The sequence below is a fragment of the Gavia stellata genome, chromosome 10 (assembly GCF_030936135.1).
Source record: "Gavia stellata isolate bGavSte3 chromosome 10, bGavSte3.hap2, whole genome shotgun sequence".
In the NCBI taxonomy this organism is placed as follows: Eukaryota; Metazoa; Chordata; class Aves; order Gaviiformes; family Gaviidae; genus Gavia; species Gavia stellata.
The window spans coordinates 29,548,563-29,566,877 of record NC_082603.1 but is presented as its reverse complement, the minus strand read 5'-3'; the positions used below and the strand labels follow the sequence as shown (position 1 = coordinate 29,566,877).

The window sequence follows — 18,315 nt, the reverse complement described above, 5'->3', positions numbered from 1 at the left end:
TCTGTCTTGTTGAGCAAAGCTTTATAGCTCAGCACTGTCTGCTGAGAGAAGAATGTAATGTCTCACTAGATACCAGGTGTCTCAGGGTACAAATGGAACAACTGAGGCCAAACCCAGGGGAGAAAATGCACAAGAAAGGAGATGTCTGTATGTGTCCGCTGCCTGCTAGCTCTGAAAGGAATGTACGTGAAACCACCTGACCTTTCAGAGAGCAAGAGGGATAGGCAAACCAGCTTATTTAATCCAATAACAAAGCTTAGTGTGCTGTTTGCCGCTTCCTTTATTTTTCAAGGTAGGGAGTTTCCCTGTGCCTAAGCAGTGTAGCTAAGGATAATAGACTAGATCTCACTTCACAGCTCACAGTTCCTTAATTAGCAAAATGACGTGCCAACAAATGGTGTACAGTTATCTCTTGTACGTAGTTCTTGGAAGTGTGAACTTTAATCTCAGCATTTAATTCCATTTCCAGCCAGTCTCTCATCCCACACATGGAGAAGAGAGAGCTGTGTGTGGGTTGCTGTACTGGTCTGAACCCCAATCTCGCATGCAGTCAGACCAAAGTATCTCTACCACTGTTGCTTAATAAGTCAAACAATGTCATGGATAACCAAAAATAGCAGTGATTCTGGCACTGATGAGATTATGTTGTTGTCTTTCTGTGCTTCCATTTCAGTTTCTGTGGAAGATGAAAGCAGTAAAACTTTTCTTTTGGCTTAAAGTGCATGGTGGTTTTTTGTCTAAACCTTAATTTAAAAAAAAAAAAAACCTGTGGAAGGTAATATTTGTGGTGGAGGAAGGGTTTTAAAAAAAATGAGCAGCAGTTAACCCCCGTTACAGATGGTCAGAGCTTCTTGTAGGTCACCAGCTGAAGCTCCATTTCCTTTGTTAGTATTTAATGGCTTTTCTCATTGCACTAAATAGGTATGCAGACTCCTTCCTTCCCTAAATCCACATTGGCAGTGACACTTCAGAGTAGCATATTTTAATTTTGTTTTAAAGACACAAAATGTGTCTACCGTTGGTATAAATGGCTTCCTTGGTGACTTTCTGTGACAAAGCTGAGTGGACCACATCAGCTATCCAACAATTCTAGGAGTTGAGGTACTTGCAGTTATATAGTTTGGGTAACAAGTCCTTTGCATTGTGTTGCTCTAATAACTGGACACCTTTCACTAGCATTGAAGTTGTCCTTGCAGAAAAATAGGCAGCTGAAGTGCAGCAATCTGTAGTGGTGTGTGTAATACATCCTATCACGAATAAGGGAATTAATTTGTGTTTTAATGGTTTTACACTAATAATATGTTTGATGAAAATGCCTATTGGCTTTGCTGTTCCATCTCTGCCAGACACTGGAAACCATGCTGGCTGCAGTGAAGAAAGGCAAAAAAATCAATGAGGAAGAAATGCCACCTCCTGTTGCCACAGGAAAGAGTTCTTCTCACTTACCTCAAGCCATAAGAGTGGAGCTAGAGAATTCAGGAGATTCAGTCAGTGTCCTACCAGAGAATAAAGCTGAGTCTGCTGCAGATGATGAGCAGAAGACCTCTCATGAGGCAGCGCAGCGTCTGGAATCAGAGGTTCTACAGGGTCATGCTGCTTCTAGTCCTATCGTGGAAACAGGTACCATGATCTGAGAGGATAAGCAGCTGCAAGACTATTTTAGTGCTACATCTTTCTTGATATTTGTATTGTGTAGCAAAGCACTGCTTTTGTTGGAACTTCCCTGCTGAATGTTTCAGATAAAGTTGTCAGGGGGATGCTGAATTTCTGGCAGTGGAATCAGTTATTGTTATAAAGCTCTTATATGCACTGTATCAGTATCTTCCACTTAACCTTTCCTGTGCCTCAGTTTCTTCTTCAATATTAAGACATTTGGAATTCCAACCTTTAAAGAGTTTTGAGATAGATATTGACTATTGATATTGTAAGAGGCTGTGTGATTCAAAGCAGAAGAGGACTAATGCAGGTTTGAATAGATGGACGTAGCAAGGGATGCATATCTTGCATGCTCTGTGTAAATCTCAGCATTGTTTCATTCTCACAGATCTCCAGAACAGCACACGAGCAATACTACTTATGAGGCAGAAGGAGTATAAATTAGCAGCTCTAAAAGCCAAGCAGCAAGGGGACCTGGAGAAAGCGAAGGAATACATGAAGGCAGGCAAGGTATGCACACGAGAAATCTTGAATGCTAAACATACCATATGCAATGAGTGTCAAATATTCATTGTGGCAGCTAGCAAGTCTTGGGCATACTAGAATAAAGCTTTTGGTTTGTTTTTTTCTGTATTAGAAATTTAATGTGGTCTTGGAAGCTTTGGATAGTGGGCAGCCCATAGACCTCCAGAATATGCCTCCATCTCCTCAGGGTAAGGCTCGTCTTACAAAAACCCTGTTAGAAGTCTCTCTATGCTGTAGTGGAATGATTGTGAATTTGATTGCAAAACTGTAAGAACAATTGAAGATCACTTAGGTCTGAGGTGTACTGCATATTCAAATTCTAATCAAGACCAGTGAAGAAAAATGAGGTATTGAAATTACTCTCTGTGAATTACAAGTTCAAATAAGTATTGATGTCTAATATTCCTATTTTTATAACTTCAGATAATAACAGCCAGTATGTGAAGTGGAAGGGAAAGAAGGGTAATGGCACATTCTTAGTTTACTGTAATATTTGATGGTGTTATGTGTTTCAACTGAAGTTCATAACGTTCAGATTAAGACATTAACAAACAGATTGCAGTGCAGTAAAGTCTAAACCTTAAAGCAAGTTACCAGTATTAAAGATCCCTGTAAGAGAGTTGTGTTGTTTTGTTTTGTTTTTAAATAGATGTAGTTGCACCACCAACAATATTTGGTCTGTGCAACTCAGTGTTTTAAACAACTTACTTTAGTAGATTATTTTATTCTAAGAAACTAAATGACAGATTATTTTATTTCAATAAATCATGAGGTTTATGACTCCTTTAAGTTATAAACTGATCACCAAATGGCATTAGAGAGAAACTTCACCCATGATATAATCTTGCCTTAAAAAGTGCAAGATTTTTGTAGTGGATATTTTTGTAGTTTTCTGAAATAACCACTGTTATACAATGCCAGAAGCTTGGGTGTCTGAATAAATGGTATTACTTACTTCCCTTTTTCAGCACATCTTTTGTTACAAGGATATTTTAGTCAATTAGCAATGTTGTTCACTCTTTCCATCTGTCAAGATACCAAATTATGTTTTGGCGAGAGAATTCTTAGAATACTTGAACTGGTTTTACTTTTTTTTTTCCTTTTCCCTCAAGCAGCCCTAACCTAAATTAAATCAGCATTTGAGATTTTCTATTATAAAGCATTTTCTCTGAATAATGGGAACCTTAGACTTAATCTAGCCATGCAGATACTGTTTTGAAGCCAAAAAGCTTTCAGGAAGGTGATGTGATCAAATTGGTGGTTTTCTGAGTAACACAGGTTGACTTGCTGTTTGTTTATGGAACACGCTGTGAAACTTCCTGCTTTCCTTGCTTTGCAGATCTTGAAAGCCTAGGAAACATACAAGATGCGTCCAAGCAAAAGGTACCAGCTCCAGTGGGAGGTTCCCAGGATCTTACAACACCTGAACCTCAGATCCAAGAAGCTTCAGGTAGGACTTTTGGATTTCTGTAGCAAAACATAAAAATAGCAGTGCTGGAAGGTGCTTCAAGGTCTGCCCTATTCCACTGAACTGCAGCAGGATTGAGTAAACCTAGCTAATGTTCCTGAATATTGTTTGCTGCTGATCCCATCTGTACTTTTGTTCTGGATCAGTAATGGAAGTAGAAGTTAATAAACTTTCTTTAGAAGAATTGTATTCATAATAAGACTTTGCAATTATGTTTTTGTCTCTGCGGAAGGTAAGGAAAGGGAGGAAGAAGGCAGCTCATGTTTTGAAATCTGAATCATGTGTCTGTCTTATTTCAAGCTTCCCTGCAGCAACCAAAAACAGTGTTGGAAGCATTGCAGCAAAGGCTTGAGAAGTACAAGTCGGCAGCAGCACAGGCTAAAGCGAGTGGGGATGATCGGAAAGGCAGGATGCACGAGAGGATAGCCAAGGTAAAACGGAAGTGTAGCAAGCTACTTGCATCCAGCAAAGCCATTTGAATTAGTTCTCTTGCTGAAGACTTTTTCAAGGCTGAAATAATTTGTGTATTGTCCTTCTGTTTGAAAAGAGCTCCAGTGGGGAAGCTGTAAAGCATTCGGAGGAAGGAGAAACAGAGACAATACACATATTATAGCAAAATACTTTGTATTCTGCAGTATTTATGCTGGTTAAATACAGATGGTTGCTAATCTACAGTCAACTTCATTTTATGTCTTACTGAGTGCCTTTTGATTACAGCAATACCAGGATGCCATAAGAGCCCATAAAGCAGGGAGAAAAGTTAATTTTTCTGAGCTACCTGTTCCTCCTGGTAAGTGTGAATATAAAATGTTCTAATACCAACTTTTTTATATCTGCTGGGCTCTGAAGGAGATGTACAGAGGTTGCTGCCTCATCCTGTGGAACAAATCCTCCTTTTTCTAAGTGAGTAGGCTGGCCTTGCTGTTTGATGGTATTGTCAAACTGCTTATTAATGTGCTCCCAAACTTTCACGCTGGTGAATATTCTTGACTACTGACAGCATCGGAACTTGGAAACTGGTCCTATTTGAAAAGTTAAACAACTCTAACCATGGGCAGGTGCTGAAAATGTCACCTATCTGTCCTCTGTGGCAGCCCTCCTAGAGGAAAGAGTCAACTGGAGTTTACTGGAAGGAGATTTTTGAAACTGCAAAAATTTGCGTGGTGTTTCCTGTTCTATTGATTCCCAGCAGGAGCCTCAGAACTCTATATTTGATTAATCATCTTCTTGCAACACCTCGCAAGTCAGATCAGTATTGCGGCTCTCATAGCTAGTTAAAAGTAGTCTGCAGGGACGAAGCAAATCATGCCCGTGGTCACACTGAGACAGTGACAGAAGCAGAAACTGGACTTGCTTCTTGAGGCACTCTGTGTCCTTTTTATCTTCTTCAGAATGTATAGTGCTGTGTTTGTAAAAGTTTGGGCAAGTTCATCTATGAATGCTCCACCTCTAGTTTGCATGATACTGTTTCTCCACTAGGAAGCATCATTCCTTTTATCTTGTGTCTAATGTGTTCATCTGAAAAGATACGCTTAGCACTGCAAAGTGGTGCCTAGATTTTTTAAGTTGGAAAAGTGACACAGACCTTGTGGCTTTTTTGTCACTGTCAAATGTGGCAATGGCAAGCACTGTAGCAGTAGTAGTAGTAGTAATGTAGGCAGTGCCAGCTCTGTCAGGTCATGTACTGCTTTGAAGGGTCTCTACTTTTAAGCTGTCCCTGAAAAGCAGTTTAGCATCCCTTGTTCTAGAACGTTATCCGTTTCTTGGTAAATATCAGTTGCTGTAAGAGTGAGGTACTCCATATTTACATCTCTGAAAATATGCATAACTCAACTTCCTTACGCAGGTTAGCTGCATGTTTTTCAGCCATCGTTTAGAGGCCATATGATTTACATTGAAGACAACCATTGGGCAGTCACTGGAACCAGTAATGAGATTATAATGGACTGGCAGTGCATTTCATTGCATCTGCGTGGTGATAAGTACCAGCCTTGACTTCCTTGGAGACAGAAATGCTGCTGAGTAATGGATCAAATGTCATGTGGGGGCAGCAGCATAGGATTCTGTGTTCTGCCTGCCTGTGTACCTCAAACTTGTTCTGTCCCTGTAGCAGCCATCTCTAGGTTTAGAAGCAGTTTAGTCATTATTTCTTGGCACTTCTTACAAGACTGGCAACAAGAATACTTGCTACATATTAATGAGATAAATCTTACTAACAGACGTTTTATAGTAGTGGCTCTAGGTCTCTGGTATTTGAAGCTGACACTGAACTGGTAGTGTGGAAGTGAGAGTTTTATCTTTCATCATCAAGCCTTCCTCCTATCCTTAAAAGGATAATAAAATAATGGAAGGATTGTTCTTCATATATTTCACATTTAACTGCTGTGATTCTGCCTCACTTTGCAACCTCTGCATTGCAGTAGATTTTCAGCAGAGGCTTAGTGTGTTATCCAGATGTCAGCAATGTGTTTATTGTTTATTACTCTATGGGGTAGTGCTGATGTTTCTGCTTAACTGTGTACCAACTAAGGTGAGGCAGCAGTGAGAGAGGAAAGAGCCAGCAGGTTTTTTTGTGCAATCTGCTGTCCTTTTGTGCAGAGGAGAGAGACTAAATTCTTTACTGGTTCTGGGGGCATCTTTATTACCAAAGTCTTGAGGTTGTGAGGTTCCTTGGCTGATTGCCAGTTGCTCAACTTAGAAAGCTATGCTCTGTTATTGCATCATTTTAGCATCATCCCTTTAAGCCTGTATATCTGTAAAAGACCTGATCTTAAGCCCACCACTCAGACTTTATCTAGCAAGGCTTTGTGGCCTTGGCCTCAGTCTAGTTATGCTGAATTCTGAGATATATAATATAATAGATACTTGGATAGAAATGGCTTTACAGAAAAGAAGAAATATGGAAGACAGGACATAGGTCTTATGCAACTCTTTACTTGTGTATTCCTTTCCTCCTCAGGATTTCCCCCTCTTCCTGGTGTTGCAGCAACGGATGGTGACAGCACAATAGCTGCTGTTTTGGAAAGTGCCAGCAAGCTGGCAGACATGGAGGAGAATGATGAAGAGGAGGAGGTTAGTATTTCTTAGTAGCATGTGTATAAGTTAAAATGCTGTCTCTTGTGGTATGCAGAGATGAGGCCGTTGGATTTCCAGTCAAGCAAGGGTACTGAGATGAAATACATTTCCCAGAAGTCTGAAGAGTACAGGATCTCAGTAGTAATTTCAGTTTGCATTATAGTGTAGGGGAGAGAGATGAGTACAGTCAAGTACATACAGAGTCTATGAGTCCAGAGTTTGGCTTTTTTCATAACTGTCTTGTATGTGGGTTTTATTTTCAAAGCAAACACTTCAGATTCTGGCCACCCCTTTACATTGTTCTAAAGTACTTAAATCTGTACTTTCATCCTGCATCCCAGTAGCTCCTATGTTTGTGCTTTCCCAGGATGTTCAACACTTACTTCTTTTTGTTAGGCAGTACCAGCCTTTAGACTTTGGTTTGATTGCGTTACCTCTCTGGATTTGGTTGCTGATGTTTGTGCTTTCAACTGGAGTAGCTTTTAATGGAAAAATCTCCTGGATGATGTTTTTTCTGCATGCATTTGCTTTTCTTGAAATTACTGCCTTGTTGAACATTCCTTTTGTCCCTTCTATAGTGGAGCTTTGACGCTTGCATAGGTCAACTGCCTACTGGTGTGGCATGGCTCATAAACCTCCAGAAGTTAAAATTTGCTGTCTGGAATGTTACACTCCCATCAAAAGTGATACCAGGAGGCTGATATAGTGATAACCGTGGTTTTTGATGCTTGAGATGCTGTCCTCAACTCTGGAATAGATTTTATGCATTTAGTATGAAATTCTTTTTGTTATACTAGAATGAGCCTCTGACACAGGCCCCAGTTGCCAAGAAGCCTGCTCAGCTGCCTGGAAAGCCGACTCAAGTTGTTAAGCCAATTACAGTGCCATCTGCTGTAGCTGAGCAGGAGAACTCTCCTGAGCATGTGAAACAGGCTACATCACCCTCCACCCTGGACAAGGCAGAGTCAATGGATCATCTCCCTCCAGCTGGTAAGGTGAAGGGATCATTGTTCCCAGTGATCCATGTGCAAGTCGTTTGCACTAGTTTAGTTTAATACTGTAGTAAAGACTTCTTTTCATTATATTTTAGATATGAACCTGTGAATGTGTGGCATAGATTTCCTCTCACAGGAGTCTCGATATATGTGTCTGCTGGAGGGCAGATCCAGACCAGCCATGCAGCTTTATTTCACAGAAGCAGCATGTGTAATTATAAGGGTGATTGGGTTTCTAATTAATTTTGATGTAACAAGTGTATCGATTCATAATGTTTAACTCTGCTCACAGTTGAACTCTGCGTATACTCTCATTAAAGTGGACGGCTTGCCAGTGTGAATTATTCATTGATCTAAAGCAGCTTCCTATATCAAACAGTAATTTCTGCCTAGTGCTTCATCCAAGGATCTCAAACTGGCGTGTAGGCGGTAGTTCATCAATCTCTAGTCCTCCTGTTGCTAAGGTCACTGAACAGTTGTCTGTACAAGATTAATTGTACAGATAGTAAGGGACAGTCACCACCTCACGGTGTGATTTGGGCGCACACTAGCGGTGTTCAGGCTCTCGCTGATTCTGTTGTCATGCCTTGACTGTAATCCCATCCTTCTTCTTCCATTCTGCCCTGGGTAGTTCCCTCAGGACAAAGCAGAACTGCCTAGTTGGCTGATGCAAGTTCTTTTGCAGAGTGCAAAGGCATTTCACAGTGCCACTGTGATTAGTTCATAACTCTCCTCTCCAGAAAATTCCATTACTTTGTTTTATAAAGACCACTAAAATGTAGTAGTTGTCCATTTTGGCTTTGAAAATCTATGAAACCTCAGGAATTTTGGTTTTTGCAATTTTAGCTGACATATTAATCTCTTGAGTGAACTGCCCTAGACTTATGCTGTGAAGGAATTGATAATACCTGGTCTCTGGTGTTGCAGTAATCTCTCCTGGGTATTTCGAGTATTTTAAAATAAGACCAATAGGTGCAACAAGAACCTGGACAGATTCATACTGACATGATTTTCACAACAAAATGTCAGTACTTCACTATCGTAAAGCTGTATTTCACTAGCCAAAATGCATTCTGCGATCCAGATGTTACCTCCTTCCCCCCAGAATTACAAAGTACAGCTTACAGCTGCCCATAGCTGATAAATCAACTGTAAAAAACTGTATTTTTCTTGTTGGAGAGCACAAGGTGTAGGGAGGTGTGGGAGTGGAGTGGAGCAGTTGCACTTAAGGCCTATACCAGGGAAGTCAAGGAGCCAAGATCAGTTGGATTAATGGCTTTGCTCAGTCCATTCTCCACAGATTTTCTTTGAAAATACCTGTGCTCTGTGTCTCAGCCTCACAGAGCACACTGTGGGCTTGGTCTCAGTGGAATCTGGGCTAGCTACCTTGTCTAATTAGTTTGGTTTGGGCTGATTGGGCAAATTGCTCACAGCAGCAGGACAGCGGGCTCCTTTGCGAGGATGGGAATAAGTTGATCGTCATCTGACAGCAGTGAATAGTGTGAGAGTCATTGGTATATTTATTTGCTGAGACGGGCACCTCTTGCAAGTGTTGTTTAGCTTGTGTAGTCATGAGTAGAGTGCAGTGGTGAATACAATATGATTATCTTTGGAAATGGCTGTAATCAGCTCATGCTGTACCATTTTGTAAGTGAGGTATAAGAAGAGACAGCATGCACTGACCTGGTACAATGTAAAGCAATCTTTTCTGACTCCTGTGGTTGTCCTTACTGTTTTGGGACAGAAAGAGGAGAACCAAGAATTAATAAGAAACTAAGATGGCAAGGAATTACAAATAATCAGAGGTGATGAGTCTGAATGTCCCTGCACATTGGTTCATCTGGGTTTTTTTCCGACAGATCAGGGGAGAGGGAAGAAATGAGTACAGAAGATGTTCATAATATTCACTGTCTTTTAGAAGTTAATGTGTCAAGCTGAAAGTTCGAATTCAGCTTCTGTTTTGGACCAGTCGGTTGTACTGGAGTCTGTCTCCTGCCTGCAAATAAGGGACTGTAATTACTGTTGTGACACTTGTGAAGTGCTATGAGGTTTTTTTGATGAAGGATGCCATGACAGAAGGAAGTTTGTTTCTTTTTCTGATACTTGAAATTGAAACTGGCCAAGAAACAATTAAGTTCAGTAAGGAAATGTCCTTATTTGATATCTGTACTTTTACTGACCTTTTTCTGGCTATAAACTGAACATGATAAACCTGTTTCAGGGGCACGGAGGTGTCAGATGACTGAGGGGTTTTATACAACTGTTTTTCAGCTAGGGAACAGCTGGAATTTCTGGAGAATAGAAAGAAGCAATACATGAAGGCAGCCGTCAAAGCAAAGAAGGAGAATAACCTTGAACAGGCTAAGATGTATCTCAGAACAGCTAAGAGCTTTGACCTAAAGATTGAGCAAGCAAAATGTGGCAAACCTGTTGATGTTTCCAAGGTTAGTAGGACTGTTAATATTCTGCTTTGTATCATATGCTTGAACATCTAAGGACATCATTCAAACAGTGAATGATTTAATAAATATTTCGTGACACAAATTAAGTTAGTTTGCTCAAGTAACAAATCTGGATACTGAGCCCTGAAATTCCCCTATGTTTTTGGTTTAGGTTTTTTTTTCATTTTGTTTTCTCTGCTGCTCCTCAAATGTGCCAGATTTTGAGAAAATTTAATCTCCATGAACCGTTTGCTCCTTGATTTACAATGGCACACTGAAACCATGCAGCTTGGAAGTGTTCCTTGGGCTTAGGGTGTGAGTATGTCTCTTAGCTGTGTCCTAACTCCATTTTGGGATGAGGATCAGGTGCATGTGATACAGTGGTGCCCTACTTTCTGTTGTTATTTGGGTGGATGGGGAAACCAAACTGCATTGTAATAGCTCTCCTGACCTGAATAAGCAGGGAACTAGGCCTGTAAGACATTTTGCAGGGTTGTATGACTTAAGCAGTTGTCAGGCAGTGGTGTAAGTAGTGGTTGGGTTGGAATTGCCTTGAGAAGAAAAACAACCCATCTCCCTTCACTGACCTTTCTGTACATTCTGGCTGCTTTTTGTCTACTTCATTTTTTCTTATAAGGGCTTTGAAATGTGGTGTTCTTGTGTTCCAGCTGCCATCACCCCCTACAGATGATGAGGGTGATTTTATCTTCATACACCATGAAGATGTCAGACTGTCTCAGAAAGCAGATGAAGTGTATGCACAGCTCATAAAATTGCTGAAGGACCAACATGAGGTGACCATTTTATCTTTTTTAGAAATGTTCTGGGTTTTTTTTACATTTCTCTGGGTTTTATTAATATTATAATCCCATCATTGTTTCTGTGGGTCTTTTGTTTTTTCTTTTAAAATACTTTTGATTCTGTGTCCTAAAGTGAAAAATTTTCAAAGTTGGATTCTCTACTAGTTGAAGTCAGAGAATGTGCTTGGATCCTTGGGACTATCAAATTGTCATTATCAAATATGAGCACTCAAGTTCAAAAATAGTACCCGAATGATTAAGACTAGCCCTTGGGTGAGCCTCATATCTAGAAATTAAGTGAATAAAAAGGAATAGAGCAGAACAGCTCAAACAAATCTTGTGCTCAGCTTTGGGCTTAAAGGACTGTAGGAGTAGGTATTTTGGGGTGACTTGGGAAAACTCTTGACTTTTCTTAAATTAGATTGTCATCAACCTCAAAACTTTCTGCCAGTCATGAATCTGTGTAAGGTTCACTAAGTGCATCTATGTTTGTTTGGTTTTGTTTCTGTTGACAGAGGTGTTTACAGTATTCCAAGCAATTCATGCATCTGGGAAATGTAGCAGAAACGACTCGGTAAGACCCTTTGCCTTCTGTTAGTCATCCAGTGATGTGGTTAGGGTTGATTCTGCCTGACCCGCCTAAAGATGATATGGGGGTGCAGGTTGGTAAGCTTCCCATTATGTGAAAGGGTCAGTAACTGGGGGGCCTGCATCTCCGAGTTGCTCTCAGACCAGAGGTCTGAGGCTTACTCTGTGGCCTGTATCTGGCAGAATGCTCTCTTTGTTCCCGTGTGTGTGTAGCTTTTCTGTTGTTTGTTTGCCTTTTCTGTAGGTTTGAGAAACTAGCACAAGGTTGTAAAAAGGACATGGACATCCTACAGCTTGCACGAGCACAAGGAATGGATCCTCCAAGCCATCACTTTGAGGAAAGAACCTTTAAAATGATAAGGTATGGAAAAACAAAGGTATTTCTCAGGCAGGCTGGAATGAGTTTTCTGGTTTCTAGCTCTTTTTTAGGGAATTGTTGGCTTCAGCAAACTTGGGTGGCAGCTAGGGTTAGGCTCAGCATTCCTGAAAGGACACTCTCAACAACATAAATACAAAGCAGTTGTTCTCTAACTTCTGTTCTGAGTTCTTTTGTTTTGTTTTCAAAATATCTCCAGCTTCATCTATTATATTCTGCAGCTTCAGCCACTCTTCCTTCCTCTGTATTTCTCCCTTAATCCTGTTGCCTTTGGGCTTTGTTCTTGGTATTTTTCACTATACATCAGAGGTGGTTTTGTCTCGGTTTGTGCTCTTTCCTTGCTGTTCTGTAATTTATGAAGGTGATCCGTGTAGGAGTGCACTATTGAAAAAGGTCAGACAAATACCAGTGGCATCCTGGTCTGGCAGTGGATCAGGTGCTGGTGGGCTACTGGGATGAATACGCTATTTTGTCTTTATTTTTTCACAGGATATTTTCTGAGCTCAACAGCACAGAAATGCACCTTCTTATTGTCAGGGGGATAAACCTACCAGCTCCACCAGGTATGTACTTGAAAGGGCATGTCGGCTTTTTCCTCTGAGTAGGTAAAGGAAAGCAGTGGGGAATGAGATTTTTCTACCTTGAAGACGACTTCAGGACTTGAGACTTTTATAGCCAGCACTCATTAAAACAAAATAACCAGGTTTCAGACTCAAGCCCCCAAAAAACCTTTAAACAGTATTTGAAAAAACAACCAAACAAAAAAAACCCCAGAAGAGTAAAGAGAATCTGGGTTCCATCTGGACAGAGGGAAGAACTTTAAATTGTCCTGGGTTCGGTCATAACTGGGTCATAGTTTAAGTTTCATGTTTATCTCCTATTTTGTTATGAGTGCCTGCCTTAACTTTGCACCACCTTAATGTGCGTTGAGCCTTCAGTAGACAGGAGTTGCTCCTGCCAACATTACTGCTTTTAGTCCCTTATTTCTGGGGGACTTGTAAACCATCTGTGGTAGACTGTCTTGGGACTAACAGCAGCATTAAGAAAAGTAGATGTTTTCCTTTGGATACCAGGTTTCTATGTATTTTGGTTTGATGGATGGGTTTTTCAGTTGTCAAGAAACAGGTCATGAGTCTTACTGAAAATCAGTTAGGTGCTCTTGAAAATCCTGCTCAACATTACAGATGCAATGAAAATACCTGTATTGGCTGTTAGGATTGGCTGGTTGTTGTCTCATTCAGGTGTATCACCAAGAGATTTGGATGCATTTGTGAAGTTTGAATTTCAGTACCCGAGTGCGGTGAGTGTGTGTCCTGGCTCTTCTGTTCCTCAGTCTGTGACCCTTGCCACTATGTTAGCTTGTGAGGGCTTCAGGGAGCAAGTGCAGGTTTTCTTCGAGAAAGGGAAAACACTTGTGAGCATAATGCCTGAATTTATTTTTAAAACAGAAACTTTTTCTGAGAAGCAGAACTGCTGAATCTGTTCCCTGCAGATTATGAGTTTTGCTGCACCTTTCTCTTGATGTTCTTCACACCTTACACTTAGTGGTGGTCTGCTTCAGGCTTGCATGTTCTCTGGCTAAGCTGTGCCCACCTTTCCCCCCGAAGACTGTTTCCAGTGTTTGCAAAATTTGGAGAAGTTCGTTTCTTCCAGGGGTGCAAACGCACTGGTAACTTGAACCAAACACAAGGGCACGCAAAGTTGTCACTAGGGGAGAGGGGCCAACTTAGATGTCATCTCCCTCTAAGTCTGTTCCTTTAGGAAAACAAGCTTTTAAAGGCATTACTTTTGGACATCTATTATAATTACAGAAATGGATTGAAAAGGTTAATCTTCGTCCTCAGATAAATGCACGTGACTCGTGGTGATTTAATTAGCAAATAGATACGTGCGTATCTGGAGAAAGGACTTAGGCCGTACAAGTTTCTTGACCTTACTATTAATACTTATGTGTATGTGCATATATATGTGTATGAATATAAAAAAAAATATATATATATTGCCTCTTTCTTGAAACTCCCCAGTGTCATCCTGTTCTCCTCACCTTTAAAAGCAGCATCTGGTCTGAAAAATACTGAAACCATTGAGTTGGAAGGACTTTTAAAGAGGGCTGTCTAGTCTTACTATCAGTAGAAGTGATGGGGCTTCTGCTGCTTCCTCTGTAGGGCAAAACCAATCTTTGCTCTTACAGGACTAATACTTAGCCCTGTGAGAGTGCAGAGCCTAGATTTTTACCTCCTAATAAATTTTGCAGCAATTCCACTAAAATAAATTTAATTACCTGTGGGAAATTGGTGATGGTCAGATCAGGTTTGTGTTTAGGTTTGAGTTACATGAGGCCTTAATGGAGGAGCCCACCCCATTATGGTGGCTGAAAACAGAATTCATCTGTATTGAGTAATTTTCTGGGGAATAAGTAAGAATCAGTGTAGTTGCTTTTAATCTATTTTTCGTTGTTTTAAAAAAAGCCAGATCTTTACTGCTTAGCCAACAGTCAAATACACCACCTTTCTCCTTCATAGTTGAAATCAGTTTTGCAAAGTAGCTGCAATAATTAGGTCACATTGTCCTTGTTCAGTCCCCAGAGATTTAGTTTGTACTCTGCTTTAGGTTAAAAGTTAATTCATTTTGGTGGCAGATTGATTGTCAGGCAAAATAGTAGGGCAATTCCCTGAATGATTTGTGATGAATTCCTTGTGTAGCTTGTTATTCCAGCTAATGCAGAAGGAACAGAATTACTGTGTCGTGGAACGTGCATAGTTTATCATGTAGTTTAACAGCCACAGTCAGTAACTTTATGATGATTGGATTGAACTGAGTGTGACTGTAGCTTATCTGTGGCTCTTATATTTAATGTAATGTTTTGGCTTATTCTTTATCTAGTATTATACTTGTTACCACAATGAAATTAAAATATTTTAGTCTTGAATGTACCATGACTCTTCTTATCATTCAGATAACCCCCAAAACCTCATGTTTCTTGTATAGGTATAAAAAAGAGCTGGTAATAAAAATGGTTACTAGTCTGTATTTTGAAACAATATCTGATGGTTTTATGTAATGTGTATCTCTCTTAATAGGAGCAACCTCAAAAGAGTAAAACACCTGTAATTAACAATAACAATTCTCCAGGTTAGTACTTTTTTGGGACAGAGGGGAAAAAACATGGCACCTTAGGAATCACTGGAGGGTACAGGCTAGTCTCATACTGTGAATCAGGCTAGAAGGCCTCCCACCACCTTTTTTCTTCTTTCTTATGAAAGGGCTTGTTGGAGGGTGAAGTCCAGCTGTGCTGGCAATTTCTTCACCCTCATCCCAATATTGGTGGTAGTTATTTTGTTATGAATTAGTGAAATCATTGAGTTACCAGTCATAGAATCGTAGAATCATTTAGGTTGGAAAAGACCTTTAAGATTATCAAGTCCAACCGTAAACCTAACACTGCTGACATGCTCCAGCTGTTGCTGTCAGCCCTGCTGGGAGATGGGCCAGATAAATACATTTTCTCTATTAAATAAGTTAAATTATTAATTTTAATATTTCCATGGATCAGATCTTTTTCAGTCAAATTTTATCTCCTGTGAGACTGCCAATTCTGTCATGATTTTTGCTAATCAGCTACCATTTCTAAACCTGACAAAGTATCACTGCAGAAATAGATTATTTTTTTAAGACAATGTGTCTTGAAACCAACTAAAACACTTTCTTTGTACCTTTTGAAAAATACCCCTTTGTACCTGGCCGTTGAATACCAGTATTAGACTCATCAAGCATTTTAGAATCGATCATCTTGCACTCTAAGTTTGGTTTATTGCTGTATTATTTTTTTCAGTTCTTGCAGTAAGCAGCCATGTAGTATCAAAACAACTTTGAATTCAGTGTCCAAATTGCTAGTTGTAAATTTATCTCAAAAGAGGTACAGATAGATAGATATATCTTTTGAGTTTATATGTATTTTCTGTTAAAAGTCCTGAAGCTCTGATACTGAGAGCTGTGTTCCAAGACTTCCAATAACTTGATCTGCACTTGCTGAGCAGTTACTTAGCCTCAATGTTTTGGGTTCCCAGGCTGACAAGCAGAGATGAGTGTTCCTGGGTAGCACCGCAGATTAAGTCTTTGAACATTAGTTGTACAATATTGTGAGACTTTCTGATAAAAAGGTATCATGTGGCATAGTTCTTGTCACACTCATTAATGAAACTGGTGTTAAAACAGTATTAGTTACATTATCAAAACACCCCTTCCCAGTCATTCCAACCTTCCTATGCTTTTTCCTTCTTATTTTGTATCTATTTCTTAGCCACAGACACTGTTTAATTGCCAAAAGACTTAGATTCTCCAGTTTTGGCTCTCCTATAACTTGCTATCACCTCCTCATGATGACTTGGTTTTCCTGCAGTTCGGTTTCTGTCCCTGTAAAGTGGGGGATGACAGGTGAACTGTTGGAGAGGGACACTAACTTGTTAATGACTGAAATAGAATGACGGAATGGTTTGGGTTGGAAGGGACCTCAAAGATCATCTAGTTCCGACCCCCCTGCCATGGGCAGGGACACCTTCCACTAGACCAGGTTGCTCAAAGCCCCATCCAACCTGGTCTTGAACACTGCCGAGGCAGTGAAATAACCTCCTGAGAAGGAGGTTCATATAGATGTGAAGTGTCTTTCACAAACAGGCCAAACTGAGATAAACAGAGGTTTGAGTACATGCATGTAATAGAGCACTGCACATAGCTTGACTTTCACAGCTTTCTTTCATTTTTCTGTATTTTAACTGTAGAATATAACCAGTTGTTTAAGTTGAACATCAACCGAAATCACAGAGGTTTCCGACGAGCAATTCGGTCCAAAGGAATTAAATTTGAAGTATTTCATAAAGGGTAAGTCCACAGTTTGCTCCCCCCTCATTGCTTCTCTAGTAACAGCTGAAAAGAGTGTTGTAGCTGAAATTTATGAAACACAATCTTTAAGCTAGCAATGAAGAGTTGTGTAGTTCTCATGTCTGAGAACTCCTTCCAAAATGTGCCTGAGCTCTGTGTCTTCCCCTATGGGGGTGAAAAAAAGTCAGAAGTTCAGTGAAGTTGGTTCCTAACTGGCAGATCAGTTGAGGATTAGTGCATTTAGAGGAATTGATGAGACTGAGAAGGTAATGATTCAGCTTCAGATTGTTTTGTTTCTTATCCAGTCTGGTTCTAGTTGTCAGGACTAGAAGATTTAAATGTTACATGGGATAACTTTGTAGACTAATGAAGTACAAGTGGCAGCAAAACATTAACAGCAGTAAAGCAGATGACAGATGATGGCAGAACCAGTGTTGTGTTTTTGTACTTATCTTCATTCTGAAGATCCTACAGTATTTCCTGAACACTGTTAGCAAACGGTTAGACTATCTTGAGAGAGACAGACTCCCCTCATCTCAGAGGTCAAGGTGATGAGATGCATGTTAACAATTGGTAATGTTCAGGGAAATCATCCTACATTTAGGCTCATTACTGATTTACTCAAAATCAGAGTGGCCTATATTCAGTAATCCCCGAGTTGGTTGTAATCCATGGCTTGGATGGGATGTTGGATAACCTGTTTTTGTCTTGGTGGCTCTTTGTGCTATTCTTTGTTTCTATTACCGGGACATACAGAAATGATCCATAGGTTCTCTGGGACGGTTTTCAAGTTGTAGATGTTCTAATTTATGAGTTAAAGTCCCATGGTTTTTACTCCAGATCTCCCACTTGCATCTCCGTTGAAGCAAAAGCTGATTTTTCTTACTCTGTCAGTCCTGACCGCTCACTGCTGTTTTGTTCCAGATTTCATCATTAGCGATCCTGCCTCTTTTGCATAGAACTGTTAAGTGTTTACATTTGTTTAAAACATTTTTCCCTATCTTTTGCATACCATTGCTCATATGGGGCATATCCTGTTCTCTTACCAGGTGGAACTGTGCTTGTTTTTAAGGTCTGAGCTCAGGCTTAAGTTCACCCATTGGGAAACACTCTCCAGTGATTCATGAGTTGTATGCCAGCTCCAGATTGTCCTTTGAAGCCTTTTTGAAGATTAGCAAAAAAATCTGTGCGGGTTGCTTCTTTTCTGGTTCTGAGATTTTTTTTTTTTTTTTTTTTTTGTTCTTAGAACAGGAATCTAACAAGTTAAATATATGCTTGTTTCTGGATTGGGGTGGCAGTTCCCCTGGGCAAATAGCAACAGGGAAGGAGAAAAAGAAGAAAGGCCCACTGATCACCTTCCCCCGGCCATCCTCTCAGGACAAAGGAGAGAATTAAGGGATCCAGGCTCTTTTCTAAAGACTGTCTGCTCCCTGTCTTTCTTCAAGACTATAAATGAATAATACTTTCAGAAATGCTTGTAGGTGTTGCCGTTTAGGGGTCTGTGATAGCCCTC

The 18,315-nt window shown here is 40.2% G+C and overlaps 1 protein-coding gene across 1 annotated transcript in view; it reads left to right on the top strand.

Annotated features, from left to right (window-relative positions):
• Positions 1 to 18,315, top strand: part of CC2D1B (coiled-coil and C2 domain containing 1B) — a 37,845-nt gene that overhangs the window by 11,200 nt on the left and 8,330 nt on the right. Inside the window, exons 7-22 of the mRNA XM_059822281.1 lie at positions 1,347 to 1,620; positions 2,045 to 2,166; positions 2,294 to 2,369; positions 3,521 to 3,631; positions 3,950 to 4,080; positions 4,367 to 4,439; positions 6,609 to 6,721; positions 7,522 to 7,714; positions 9,991 to 10,163; positions 10,829 to 10,954; positions 11,476 to 11,534; positions 11,793 to 11,909; positions 12,414 to 12,487; positions 13,166 to 13,224; positions 15,005 to 15,056; positions 16,703 to 16,802. Coding sequence (XP_059678264.1) covers positions 1,347 to 1,620; positions 2,045 to 2,166; positions 2,294 to 2,369; positions 3,521 to 3,631; positions 3,950 to 4,080; positions 4,367 to 4,439; positions 6,609 to 6,721; positions 7,522 to 7,714; positions 9,991 to 10,163; positions 10,829 to 10,954; positions 11,476 to 11,534; positions 11,793 to 11,909; positions 12,414 to 12,487; positions 13,166 to 13,224; positions 15,005 to 15,056; positions 16,703 to 16,802 — 1,853 coding nt within the window. The remainder of the gene's footprint in view (positions 1 to 1,346; positions 1,621 to 2,044; positions 2,167 to 2,293; positions 2,370 to 3,520; positions 3,632 to 3,949; positions 4,081 to 4,366; positions 4,440 to 6,608; positions 6,722 to 7,521; positions 7,715 to 9,990; positions 10,164 to 10,828; positions 10,955 to 11,475; positions 11,535 to 11,792; positions 11,910 to 12,413; positions 12,488 to 13,165; positions 13,225 to 15,004; positions 15,057 to 16,702; positions 16,803 to 18,315) is intronic.